Below are 13,019 nucleotides of genomic sequence, written 5' to 3' on the forward strand. Positions count from 1 at the left end.
GATGTCTTCTTTTTCAGGCTACAACCACTAACTAAATATATTTTATTTCCATGTGGAAGACCAACATGTGTGATTGTAAAACAGAAGGATAATTATTAATGATTTTCAAAATGTTGAAACCAATAAAATTTAATGTATATTTGTACTGAGCCCCCTATACTTTAAAAAACTTTTTAAAAAATCCAGTGCACCTAAATGCCTTCAAGAGTCACCTAAAGAACATAGAATCTGAATAAAATAGACAATGTTTGTAACTTAAAAATGAAACCAATTGTGAATTTTTTTAATACGCCTCCCTCCACTGGGAGGCAACCTAGAGGAAGACCCAGGATGGGAGAGTTTCTGAGCTCTCTGCTTAGGCTGTTGCCTCTGCAACCCGACCTCAGACTGAGCAATGAATGAATGGATGGATGGATGGATGGATGGACGGACGGACGGACGGACGGACGGACGGACGGAAGGAAGGAAGGAAGGAAGGAAGGAAGGAAGGAAGGAAGGAAGGAAGGAAGGAAGGAAGGAAGGAAGGAAGGAAGGAAGGAAGGAAGGAAGGAAGGAAGGACGGAACGAAGGTAGGAAGGAAGGAAGGAAGGAAGGAAGGAAGGAAGGAAGGAAGGAAGGAAGGAAGGAAGGAAGGAAGGAAGGAAGGAAGGAAGGAAGGAAGGAAGGAAGGAAGGAAGGAAGGAAGGAAGGAAGGAAGGAAGGAAGGAAGGAAGGAAGGAACGAAGGAAGGAAGGAAGGAACGAACGAACGAACGAACCTGTATGTGAACCACTGCTGTGTCCTCCAGAGATGGGGCTCCACCATCCCTGGCTGTTATCTTCAGAGTGTAAAATGGTTCCGTTCTCTGACTGAAGAGCTGCGTGGTTCTGATGTCTCCATTTTTACTGTCAATCTCAAAGTGCTTGAGACCATTCTCCTCTGATCCAACTGAAAGAGAACAAGAACATTCAGGATCTCACTCATGTTTCTACGCAGCAGAGAACACGTTTCACACTCACCTGTTACTAGTGAATGGGTGACGGTTCCATTCTCTCCAGCATCCAAGTCTTTGGCAAACATGTTGGTCACCAAGAATCCTACAGGTACACCTGCACATATCTGCAATGAAGACAAAACGTGAATAATACGTACATGAATGCACATTTAGAGATGGTTCTGCTCTGGTTTTCTGTTGCTGTGTGTGGCGCCACTTGAAGCTTTAAATCAGTTTGAGCAAAGATTTTATTCACTTTATTCAGTTCTTTGCTACTTTGTAACACACACTTCAGTTTAACACAAGCGCTAACATAATTTCAGTATAAAGGTGCACAAAAACCCACAGTAAAAGCATTTTAACTCTGATCAGAACCAAGCTGTGATTCTCCAAACTCAGTTCGTTCATACTGCCGTCTAAGTCAAATTTCTTACAGGAACATTCAGCTCTTTGTTGGAAGGCAGATGATTAAACTGTGGAGTGTTGTCATTGATGTCAGTAACCAGGACATGAACATTGGCAGTGGCATTGAGACGAGGGTGACCTTGGTCTGTCACCATAACGGTCAGGCTGTGCTGGCTGTGTTGCTCCCGGTCCAGCGCCACCCAGTTGATGATTTCACCTTAAAAAGAGAAGAGAGAAATGAGTGAGGAGAGGAAACAGCTGGCTGGTGCTGGTAATGAAACCATTTTTACCTGTTTTAGCATTGATGCGGAAGTATTTCCCATCTGAGAGGAGGATGTAGGACAGCTGGCTGTTCTTCCCAGAATCCTTATCTTTGGCTCTGACTGTTCCCACCAGGCCTTGTGGAGATGACCCCTCTGATACAGTGAAGTAGTACACATCACTGCTGAACACTGGGGGATTGTCATTGACGTCCAGCACCAGTACAGTCACCATTGCTGTTGCTGTGACATTGGCCAGTGAAGCCTCTCCGGAGGTGGACAACACCTGAAAACGATATCTTGACTCGGTCTCAAAGTCAAGATTCCTGGAGAGATACAACCATCCAGACTTTGGGTGGATGCGAAAAGGAGGCAGAGGGAATCCAGTTTCGGCTTCCAAGCAGTAAGTGAGGCCTGAGTTTGAAGTGTGAGACCCTCGGGTGCGGTGCGCCCTCACCTGGATGACGCGGGAGTCTTTGCGGTAGCCTTCCCCTATCTCCACCTGGTAGACCAGCGTCTCAAAGGCCAGGCTATCATCTGCAGCTGTGTGGTCAATGTTAACCGAAAGGGTCAGGGTGGAGCTCAGGGAAGGTTTTCCTTCGTCTTTCGCCAAGATTTCCAGGTTGTATCTTTGATGTTGGAGCACATGTAAGCTTTTATTAAGTCTAACCATTCCAAGGTTTGAGTCAATGGCAAACACTTCACTTCTGCTGCTTTTCAGATGATACTGCACTATGCCATTGGCACCACTGTCATGGTCATGTGCGTGAGCGATGAACAGCACTGTTCCAGGCCGAGTGCTTCGAGAAACAGTGATGGTGTCTCTCCTCTTGGGAAACACAGGGGCATTGTCATTGACATCAGTGATGGTGATGTTGACCTGGGTGGTGCTGTAAATAGGAGAAGTGTCTGTGTAGGACTGAAGGAACAGCAGGGCATAAGGCTGAGACTCATGGTCCAGAGGTTTGATGGTATTGATCACACCAGACTTTGGATGGACAGAAAACCAACTGTGAAGGTTTCCAGAAGAGATTCGGTAAGAAACGGGCTCTGTAGCGTCTGGAAAGACATGAAATAAAGCTTTTCAATACACTATGGAGTTTTATCTAGACTTTTTTTATTTTTATTTTTTACCAACAACCTGTGGCAAAAACACAATATGTTCCCATTTCTAGATGCATTTATAAATTATTTCTTGGCCAACTACAACTGATGAGAAAAAGAGAAAAAATAAAACAGCCACCATATAAAGAAAGGTTTTAAAATACTTGCTAACAACCTGATGATGAAGACAACTTAGAATCATAATAATATAGAAAATGTATTTAATTGAACTGATTTTATTTGAATGGGACAATGCATATTAATGAATGTACCACATTGCCACAAATACAATGTGGCAAGTAAGTGAGACCTGAGTTTCACTCAAGTCTCACTTACCTGAAACAAGCATATAGGCCTGTTTCTTAAATGACTTAAATGACATTGCCACAAATACAATATGGCAATGTAGCAAGATGCGAATTTCTGTCTGTAGTCCCATAAAACAAAGAACACAACATGCAAAAAAAAATAATACAATGTTATAAAAAAGAAAACTACAATAAAAATAACAAATAAAATCAATATGGAAGTAGGCATTAAAGTGCTAGTGTATTATTATTGTAAAGTTGAACAAAATCTGTCTTAAAATAGTAATTGAAATAAGAGACGTCTGACTGAGGTCAACCCCATCAGGGTTACTATTTACAGAAAAAAATAATGTCACATGTTGCGAGATACAGACTCTGTACAACCAGATCACCAACATGGATTCATACTTCTTATGAATATAAACACATTATGTTTCTCTATCTTTACAAAGACTAATTCATTTCTATAGCCTAACCCTGACCTTTACTGTAAAACTAACCATTTCCAGTAACCCGAAAACTAACCTAAACTCAATTCACGCCTTAGTCTTAAACCTGACCTATGACCCCAAAACAGAACAGCACAAGGAAATGGTCCTTATAGTTAACAAATGTAAGTTCTCACACACACGTGCACACGATGGCACGCACACACACGCACACGCACACACACACACCCCCACACACAGAGTACATTAATTACATTAAAGGTCAGAAAATCCCAATAATCTCAATCATCTCCTCAGTGTGTGTGTTGCATCTCAACACACACACTGTTTCAGTTACAACCTACTGAAACAAGCATATAGGGCTTAACATTGGCGGCCCCTGCTGTTTCTACTTTAGACTGAAGTGTTAGTCTGTAAGTTGATTAGAGAGCCTTAAATGACTGTCTGGTGTGTGTGGCTGAGTGCTTTAACTAATGAGTTGTGTGGAGCAGCATGTCTATGTAAGAATAATCCTGGAAACCTTCAAACACGCATATTTATAAAACAGAGCAAAAAAATTGTACATAATAAGCTGTCATGATAATATTATCAGTCATGGTAAATAATGTCGATTTGACATGTGTATGATCAAAGAAAACAATAGAAATTTCTCACTCCTTTTTTTATTCTGGATGTCGATTCGACTGATATCTCTGTAATTGTTTTTGTCACAAACAATACAAATCCTGTCTAATCCCATTTTGTGTCACCTTTCATTGCCCTTCAAATGAACTATTTTTCATTTTATACAATCAGGATCTTCAGTCGTTTTGGGTTTTCCTGGGCTTGTTGTTTATTTATATATTTGACTTAAGAATTGTAAATCACATTTAGTTCAGTGTGCTTGTAGTTATTTCAGTGAAATTATGTTTATTATTATTTATTCAGTTTGCTCATTTTCTTTCATCTGTAGATTTGAATTTTTCAGTTCCCCTGTTGGTGTTTGTTGTGTCATCTTCAATCCCGCTGACAATGTTTTTGGAATTGTTTTTTGAAATGAATGCAAACTTCTCTTTTCCTTAATGGGATATTTCAGTGGATCTTGATAAAACTCAAGGACCAAACTACCTCCAGTCAGTACTATTTTAGTTTGAATTTTTTTTCTTTTTCTCTGACTAATCCCTAAAACCACAGCATTTTAAAAATAGTAGAACATAATTTGTTCCTAACAGCTTTGGTTCTGGATGCAAAGGAGAGGAACCATCAGACGTCCAATGCCAGAGTCAGATGTAAACAGCTGGTATCTGAGGTTCAACAGATGTGTCAAAAATTCCTTATTCACAAAGTGGAGAGTCTCAGGGACCAGAACCACAGGTCTAGAACCACCTGTCTGAACCCTGAATGGTGACAGAAGAAAACCCAGGCTGAGCCTCCTGCTGCAGGGAACACTGTGTTGCTTAAAGCTGACTCTTGAGACGAACAAAACTGAATTAATGTTTTCCAGAAAATACTACCAGATCACAAAGTACCATCTTTACTACTCATGGTGTGTAAATGATTAGAGGAGCTGGTGGGTGTAGGATGGCACCAGAGTAAAATCAGTTTGCTCATTGCTGGTCTGTAGAAGAACCAAATGATGTCCAACTGAGCCTCTCCTCAGAGTTGTAACATGATGCTTAATTATTTTGTTTTTCTGTTTTAATGTGTGTGTCTAATTAGGTTTGCTTTACAATTTGATTGTACTGTATTTTTTCCATGTAGTTTAAAAATACATTGTCAGCACAACAGTTGCACCAGACATTTTAAGCATGTGCATACTGTATTCAATTGGACGGTTTAGATTATTAAAGGGGCAGTATTATGTGTTTTCCAAGCACATAGTATTGTTTTATAGTCCAATCAAGTAACTATCTTAACTTCAGTTATCATTATTGAGTTGGTCAATTGGGTCTCTGTCTCTTTAAAAACTCTCTTTCTGAAACTCCGTCTTCAGGAAGCCGTCACAATATGGCTCCTCTATTAACCCTTTAACAAAGTTTTTACCAGCGTTTCACTGAGAAGCAGCTCCTATAATGAGCTCAACTGATGCACAGTTCCACCAGGTGTTGGCTAATTTCTGCTAGCTAGTCTGAAGGAGCTGAGTGGGAGTGAGGTGTTTTGCGCAGTTGAATGGTGGCTGTGGAGATTAAAAGATTTCTCAAACATGCATAAAAGAATCAATGATGTAAAGTTAAAAAAAGTTACATTTTACATAATACAGCTTCTTTAACATTGAGGTGCTTGGGTTCAGGAAGGCAGCTAAGCTTAATTTATTTTGTTTAATCTACATAAAAAAAACTATGTAAGTCACAGTGTTAACTAAATAATCACTTAGATTTATAATATTAGTTCATACTTTTGCACCAGATATATTGTGATATATGTGCTTGTGCACACATATAGTGCTTGTGCACACATCAGGAGAAGCTGTCTAGAAAACACCCAAAGCTTGAGCAGTTCAGCTCAGCTTGGTGCAGATACTATTCATTTCCATTTTATTCATAAATCATGGAGAATTAGATGCAAAACGCAGATGCAATTAACACTAAAGGCAATGCAATACTGCTGTCCAGTATGTGTAATTGGATTTTCAGCATGCAATAAAGTAAGTGTAATCTGATTACTACTGCTTACAGACGCCTTCTGCTTCCTTCTCCACTCACCGCTCAGGCTGCTGGCCTCCACTGTTCCCACAGATGTTCCCAGCGGTGCGTCTTCAGGCACTGTGAAGGTGTAGCGCGACCTCAGGAACACAGCGGGAGCCTCAGCACTTTGGACAACGTTGATAGTGACCTCTGCGGGTCTGGCTGAAGACAAGCCGTCTCCATCCTGCGCTGTTATTAGGATCTTCATGCTGGCTGCACCCAAGTGTGTCAGAGAAGAGTTCAAGAAGAGCATTCCTACAAAAAAAATCAGAAATAAATCAGATAGAGTTTGCTTAGTATTTTCATTTAACTAGGATGATGCAAAAATAACAGATTTATCTAGCTGTTTTTTATTTCTTTAATCTAGCTCTCTGAATAATAGTCAAAATAACCACTTGATGTTAGAAAGTGGCATTTAGACTGTTGTTAAACACAAGTTGATGATGTATTTTCTTTTTTCGCAACTTTTAAATTCTTTTGTAGCTGTACATAGACCTGGTTTTACCCCCAGCCACACTGGGATCCAAAGCTTTTAAGCTTTGTGCTCCACCCCTGCTGAGTGGTGACACTTGGAATCATATCATTGGGATTTAGAGCAGCTAACAAGGCGTTTATCCCTGAAAACAACTGACACTCAAACAGGTTGCTTAAACACAAGTGAATCTGTGCAACAAATCAAGCTTAGAAGCCACTCTGATAACATTTTATATGCAACTCTAAGTTAATAAAGGAGCTTCTTAGAAGAACAAGCTTTATAAGGTGAGGTAAGGTGGGAATTCATTTAAAATAAGTTATTTTAGATAAATTAGCAAAGTGCTCAACAAAATAAAAATGTTAAATAAACCTAAAATGTTGAGCTAAGATGTTGATGTTGCTCCTAATGCTGGATTAAATAGTCAAAAACAAAACTATATGTATTGAAAATGAAGCATAAAGCACAATAAAAGTGTCCAATTTAAGTAAAGGTGTTTTTTTTTAAAGCAATAAAGATTTAAGTAACAAACATATTGTTCAATAGCAACTATATAAGAGGATTGGTCCTTGTTGACATTAAACTTGGCTGGTGGATTGATAATAGAGTAAATCTGAGATTAAAAATAATTTGTTCATTCAAGGGTCTGCAGTCAATCATTTTAAAACCGTTTCTGGAATGAACTGGTGAACAGTGTAGTGATGACAGAGGTGGGTGTCAAAACTACAGACAAAACTAATGAAGTATAGTTTTACAGTTTTAAAATATAAATATAGTCCACCTGTGTGTCTATCCAGTGTAAACAAACTGGACATGTCTCCTGGATGAATTTCGTAGGTAACCTGTCCGAACCGGCCGGAGTCCTGGTCCGTAGCGATAACGTTGACCACCTCGGTACCAGGCGGTGCGTGGCTGCTGACGCTCACGGTGTACTCCTCAGGGCTGAACACTGGAGGGTTGTCATTTAAGTCTTGTATCTCAATGTGAACATATGTTTGAGCACTCAGGCCTCCCTGAACGAGAAACAAAAAGAGTTAGAACTAAGAAAATTTAAGAAAACTTTGACATCGTCTCTCAATCATGACATTGATTCCACTCACTGGATCTTCAGCTTTGATTAAAATGTCATGGACACTCGTCCCGTCGTCCCGATCGATATCCTGAGAGACACACAGTTCTCCTGTGTGAGGATCGATTTGGAAAAGAGGATGACTTTCCTGACTGTCGAATCCATCCGACAGGAGGGAGTAGAGCAGAGCACCAAACTCAGGGCTGTCTGCATCCGTGGCAACAACCTAAAGCAAAGATATATATATACTATATGGGGATGTCAAAATTATTTTCATTTGGGGCCACATCAGAATCATGACTGCTCTAATGCCCTCTAAGGGCCAGTGGTGCCAGAATGAAAAGGCAACGTGATTTGTCTGGACACATCGGTCCAGACAAATCACGTGCCTGATGTTTTTTTTTGTGATGTTTGTGAAAAACAGACATCTGCTTTGTTTTTCCTAAAGTGGATGTTTTTCTTTTATTAAAAATGAGGATTTAACCATTTAAAAAAAATCTGTCCTAAACGATTGTATCAGTCAGGTGATGTTTAAATACAACAGTCTTCACTCCAGGTCACCAACACACTGATACAACTCGGCTTTTTGAATAAATATATGAGGAAAAACACATACTACTCTCACAATGGTTAAAAAAACAGGTAAAGTAAGTTATTTTTAAAATTAAAATTAGATATTTAATTAATCCATTTGATAATAACAAAATCCATCGTGTATTTTTCCATTTTATAAAATGTTACTTAGTTTTGTTTTAATGTGTTCTCATCTAATCATAGTTGTTCTAGTCTGTTTTAACTCCACATCTCTGGAAATTGTGAATCATATAATGAGTTATTCCATTGGTGAAGGCCAACATAATAAAAGTGCAAAAAAAAAAAAAATCTTTGAAAGTCAAAGGGCGAGGAGTGTCATCGCTGTATAGTTCAAAGAAACATCATCACAGTAAGAAACACCTCAGTACCGACAGCTTCTTTCATGTCCGCCTACGACCATGACAAGAGGCTGATTTACAGTGAGGCAGATCATTTCCAGGCCATAAAGAAGATAACGGCTCAGAATGAATGAACTCTGATCACGGGACATTTTACAGACATCAGGCCAGAGTCTAATGAAACGTGGACTAGAGCACACTGATCACCAACACATTGATACAACTCGGCTTTTCGAATAAATATAAGAGAAAAAACAACTGACGTCTCACTTATTCATGTACTCACTAAAGGAATGTTGTATTCATTTATAAAAACAGAACTACATAGTCCTCACCTAATGCAAAAGTCCCTTCACACATTACCTATGATCAATTCTTAGAATCAATTCTGTGCTGTGATTAGAGAGGTTTCTTTTGTGATTGGCATATGTTGGTGCCGGGCTGCAGGAGAGTGGCACGGAGCATCGAGTCTGTCATAAGAAGGCCATGAAGCTGAGCTGAAATCCTGGGATGTAGACTGTGTTGTTGGTGAAACAACACTGATGCCTTTGTGTTGTCAGACTCAGAGCTACTTTTGTCTCAAGAGTTGAAAAAAAAAATCCACTCAGCACAAAAAGGACTCGACTGTGAGGATCTCTAGCTTTCATTTAAAAGCTGAAAATGTGAGGGTAGAAAAGTAGTTTTCAAGTAGGGGTGCATCGATAAATCGACTATTTGATAAATCTCTCAATTTTGGGAGATCGGCCAATACTGACACGTAAAGCCGATCTGGTCGACTTCAGAAAAGGTCTAAAAATCAGCCACTGTCCTCTTCTGCTCTGCTGTGAGAGGTTTGACTATTAGACCAGCCCACCAGATCATGTCTGCAAGTTTGCAGTTAATAGTCACCCCACTTTTGCTGTCTCAGCAATTTTCTTGCTATATTTAGCAACATTTGAGACAAAAAAAAAATCAGTATTTGCCAAAATCAAATTAGCAGAATCGGCAGGTCAGGCTTCTTAAAGATTGGTGATCGGCCAGAAAACTGCAGTCAGAGCCGCCCTAGATTCAAGGCTTCAGCTTAAAGTTTATTTGATTATTTATTTTAGTTGCTGGTCGATCTAAGTTCCTACCCTCTTCTATGATAATAAATCTATGATCATGGCCTCTTTACTTAGGCTGCTACCCCTGCGACCCGACTCCGGATAAACAGAAGAAGATGGCTGGATGGATTTTAGTAACAACAAATATTGTAAAAAAAAAAAGAAAAAAAAAAGGAGAACCTAAGAATATAGATTTCAAAATTGGAACATACAAATTTTAAGATAGCTAGCTAGAGCATACTTGTAAGAAGCAGCTTCCAGCGTCCATGTGCTCAGGTATGGACACGTTGTAGAGCTGCTGCTGGAACACTGGCTCGTTGTCATTCACATCCTCCACCAGCACTGTGACTGTAGCTGTAGACGACAAACATGGCTCCCCTCCATCCTCTGCCAGCACCAGGAACCACACCTCCATCTGAGTCTCCCTATCGAGGCCTGCGGCTGTGGTAACCAGGCCAGAGGTCAGGTCAATGGCAACCAGGCCGTCCTGGTGTGACTTCAGGATGGAGTATCTGATGTTTGAGTTGACGCCTTCGTCAGCGTCCCGGGCCCTTGTTCGTATGAGGGAACTCCCCTCAGGAGCATCCTCAGCAATGTTGACAGTGTACACTTCCTGTTCAAAGACCGGCTGGCAGTCGTTGGCATCAGACACCTTCAGGAGGAGAAGTGTCTCACTGCTCAGAGGAGGGCTTCCAGAATCAGATGCTTGCACCTTCAGCTCATACAGATCCTTTCCTTCCCTGTCCAGCTCAGAGTTGACACACAACGCAAACAGAAAATCATCTGTTTGCTTGAGGGTAAACTTCCCATCTCCTCCCTCAAGAGATACAGTGATTCCATGCTCCTCCAGGTCTGGATCTGACACAGAAATCCGGGCCACGTATTCTCCAACGGCGGCTGCCTCTGACACCACAGCTTCTCCTGTCTCACTGAGGAACAGCACACTGATGGTGGGGCTGTTATCGTTGATGTTAAGCACCTTGACACCAACAAAGGTGCTGCTGTACTCAGGCTGAGCACCGTCGTCTCTGGCTCTGACAATCAGCTCGTGAAACGGTTGAATTTCAAAATCCAGCGGCTTGTTCAAATAAATAAATCCTGTGGTTTCGTTAATGGAGAACACATGGTTATGGTCACTCTGCCGCCTATTGATCTCATAAGTGATCCTGCTGTTGTCACCCAGGTCACGGTCGCTGGCCAGCACCTGGGAGACAATGGACCCGATGGGAGCATCCTCACGTACTGAGCTGTGGTATTCACTCTGGTTGAACACAGGAGGGTTGTCATTCTCATCCAGGATGCGGATGTCAACCTGGACTGTCCCAGTTCTGGCTGGGATCCCCCCATCAAAGGCCTCAATGGTCAGAGTGTAGTAGTCCTGTGTTTCTCTGTCAACTCTGCTGTTCAGGACCAGATCCAGGCTGTGCTGCTTCTCAGATCCGATTCGAAAATCCAAATGGAACAATTCTTCCATCTCACTCTCTCTGATCCTGTATCCCCGCGTGCTGAACTCCCCCTCATCCCGGTCTGCTGCGCCTTCAAGCGGAAAGCGACTCCCTGGTGGGCTCAGCTCTGAGATTCCCAGCTCCACTTCCTTTCTGGGAAACACAGGTGAGTGGTCGTTCACGTCCTCCACCTCTATCCTCACCCGTATCATCTCTCCTGTGAGAGTAGCTGCCACGAACTCGTACCGGTCTCTGCTTTCCCTGTCCAGGCCCGCCACCGTGGAGATGATGCCCGTGTCCGCGTCTATCTCCAGGTCTCTGAACACATACGAGTCTCTGCTCTCTGAGATGAAGAAGCCGGTGCTCGGCGCGCTCAGGACCGCTCCCAGATCTCCAACGATGGTTTTAGCGGGCAGGCCCTCCTTCACGGACAGGGTCAGGTTGAAGACCCGTCCGAGCGACTGCGCGCAAAACAGCGCCAGGAGGAACACCTGGAGGAGCGCAACTGGCGCATTCCTTTCGCCCATGACTCGTTCACTCTTTGGGATCCTTTCAGTAAAAGGTGAAGAAAAACGACATCTTTTTCGCGTCAGTCGCGTTTTAAAACCACTGTAAAAACAAAAGCTGGTGAACTTATCTCGTATTTTCGCAGATTCCAGTAAATATCCATTTGTATTTAAGGTGTTTTTCCAGGAAAACTGAAATCTTGAACTTCTGGCACGATACTGCGTAATTCCGCTGGAACATCTCACACAATGCGGCACATCCAAAAGTCCAGTCTGCGCACTGATAGCTCCTCCCTGCAGGCTGTAACACCGGGCCCCACGCAGATCGGCCCCATCTGTGGCCGTGATTGCTTCAAATGTAATTAGGACAGCAGATGACCCTGCTGGCAGGTGGCCTCAGATCTGGACTAGAAACAGGAGACCAGAGAGACAGAGACCGTGTAACCCTATCGGTTATGGAGAAAATCTGTGATTACTCTTATCAAATGAAATGAAATGAGGGCTATAAATAAACTTCGAATAGTTTAACATAGTTCAACAAGCTGTTTCGCTTTGGCAAGAGTGTTGAAGAGGCTCCCTCTGCTGGTGAAAAATAAATTAAATTTTTATTTTTAAGGTGTGAGTGCCACACAAAAAAGAAAAAAAAAACCTCTATATATTATATATATATGAATGAATGAAACGTGAACCAGATTTAACGCAAAACAAATACTTATAAATGTATAATTATTTTTAACAACAGCAGGAAAAACTAACTTTTTATAATAGTTGCGTTTTATACACCATTGATTTATTTTAAGTGTTTGCACTAATACACTCTGTTCAAAATAAGATTTATCCAAGGAAATGTTGATTATTAAATTGTCTGACTATCCTCTAATTGTTATGCTATGCACTTCCACACAGTAGACATTAAACTCAAACTTAAGTCTTTACATCTGTTAACTGCACCTCTGTGCAAATTCATCCCTACAAATGAAATATTAAAATATTTCCTTACCTAAATGTGGAAAATGACTTCCTAATCACTCCACCCTGTCTAGACGTACATTTATCTGATCCTCCTTTAGTTGAAGCCTGTAATATTCTGCATCTCTGATATTGTTAATCTGCAGTTTATTCTCCAGTTTTATTTTCACCTCTTGCAAGGAGGCATGTTACATGTACATTTTGTAAAAAAATTTAAATTATTATGCTACACATCACTTTTAAAATCACAGCATATTTTTTGTAAAGGCACAGTATTTTATGTTGTAAATTTGCCCTTACTGTACATTAATTATTCTTAATAGTTTTTTTTTTTTGTAAATCTATTTGCTTGTACACTAAAACTGTCCCCACTGAGGCACAA

General features: G+C 41.0%; 1 protein-coding gene across 1 annotated transcript in view; it reads right to left on the reverse strand.

The window, feature by feature from the left end:
* dchs2 (dachsous cadherin-related 2) overlaps positions 1-12,975 on the reverse strand; it is a 33,684-nt gene extending 20,709 nt beyond the window's left edge. Inside the window, exons 1-8 of the mRNA XM_081610921.1 lie at positions 9,959-12,975; positions 7,735-7,929; positions 7,416-7,647; positions 6,181-6,417; positions 1,669-2,697; positions 1,408-1,595; positions 999-1,098; positions 758-927 (exon numbers count right to left, since the gene is read on the reverse strand). Of these exons, the coding sequence (XP_081467047.1) occupies positions 758-927; positions 999-1,098; positions 1,408-1,595; positions 1,669-2,697; positions 6,181-6,417; positions 7,416-7,647; positions 7,735-7,929; positions 9,959-11,689 (3,882 nt within the window). The 5' untranslated portion in view covers positions 11,690-12,975. The remainder of the gene's footprint in view (positions 1-757; positions 928-998; positions 1,099-1,407; positions 1,596-1,668; positions 2,698-6,180; positions 6,418-7,415; positions 7,648-7,734; positions 7,930-9,958) is intronic.
* Positions 12,976-13,019: the final 44 nt, after the last annotated feature.

Source organism: Poecilia reticulata, chromosome 1, assembly GCF_904066995.2.
Source record: "Poecilia reticulata chromosome 1, P_reticulata-male-v2, whole genome shotgun sequence".
Taxonomy (NCBI): Eukaryota; Metazoa; Chordata; class Actinopteri; order Cyprinodontiformes; family Poeciliidae; genus Poecilia; species Poecilia reticulata.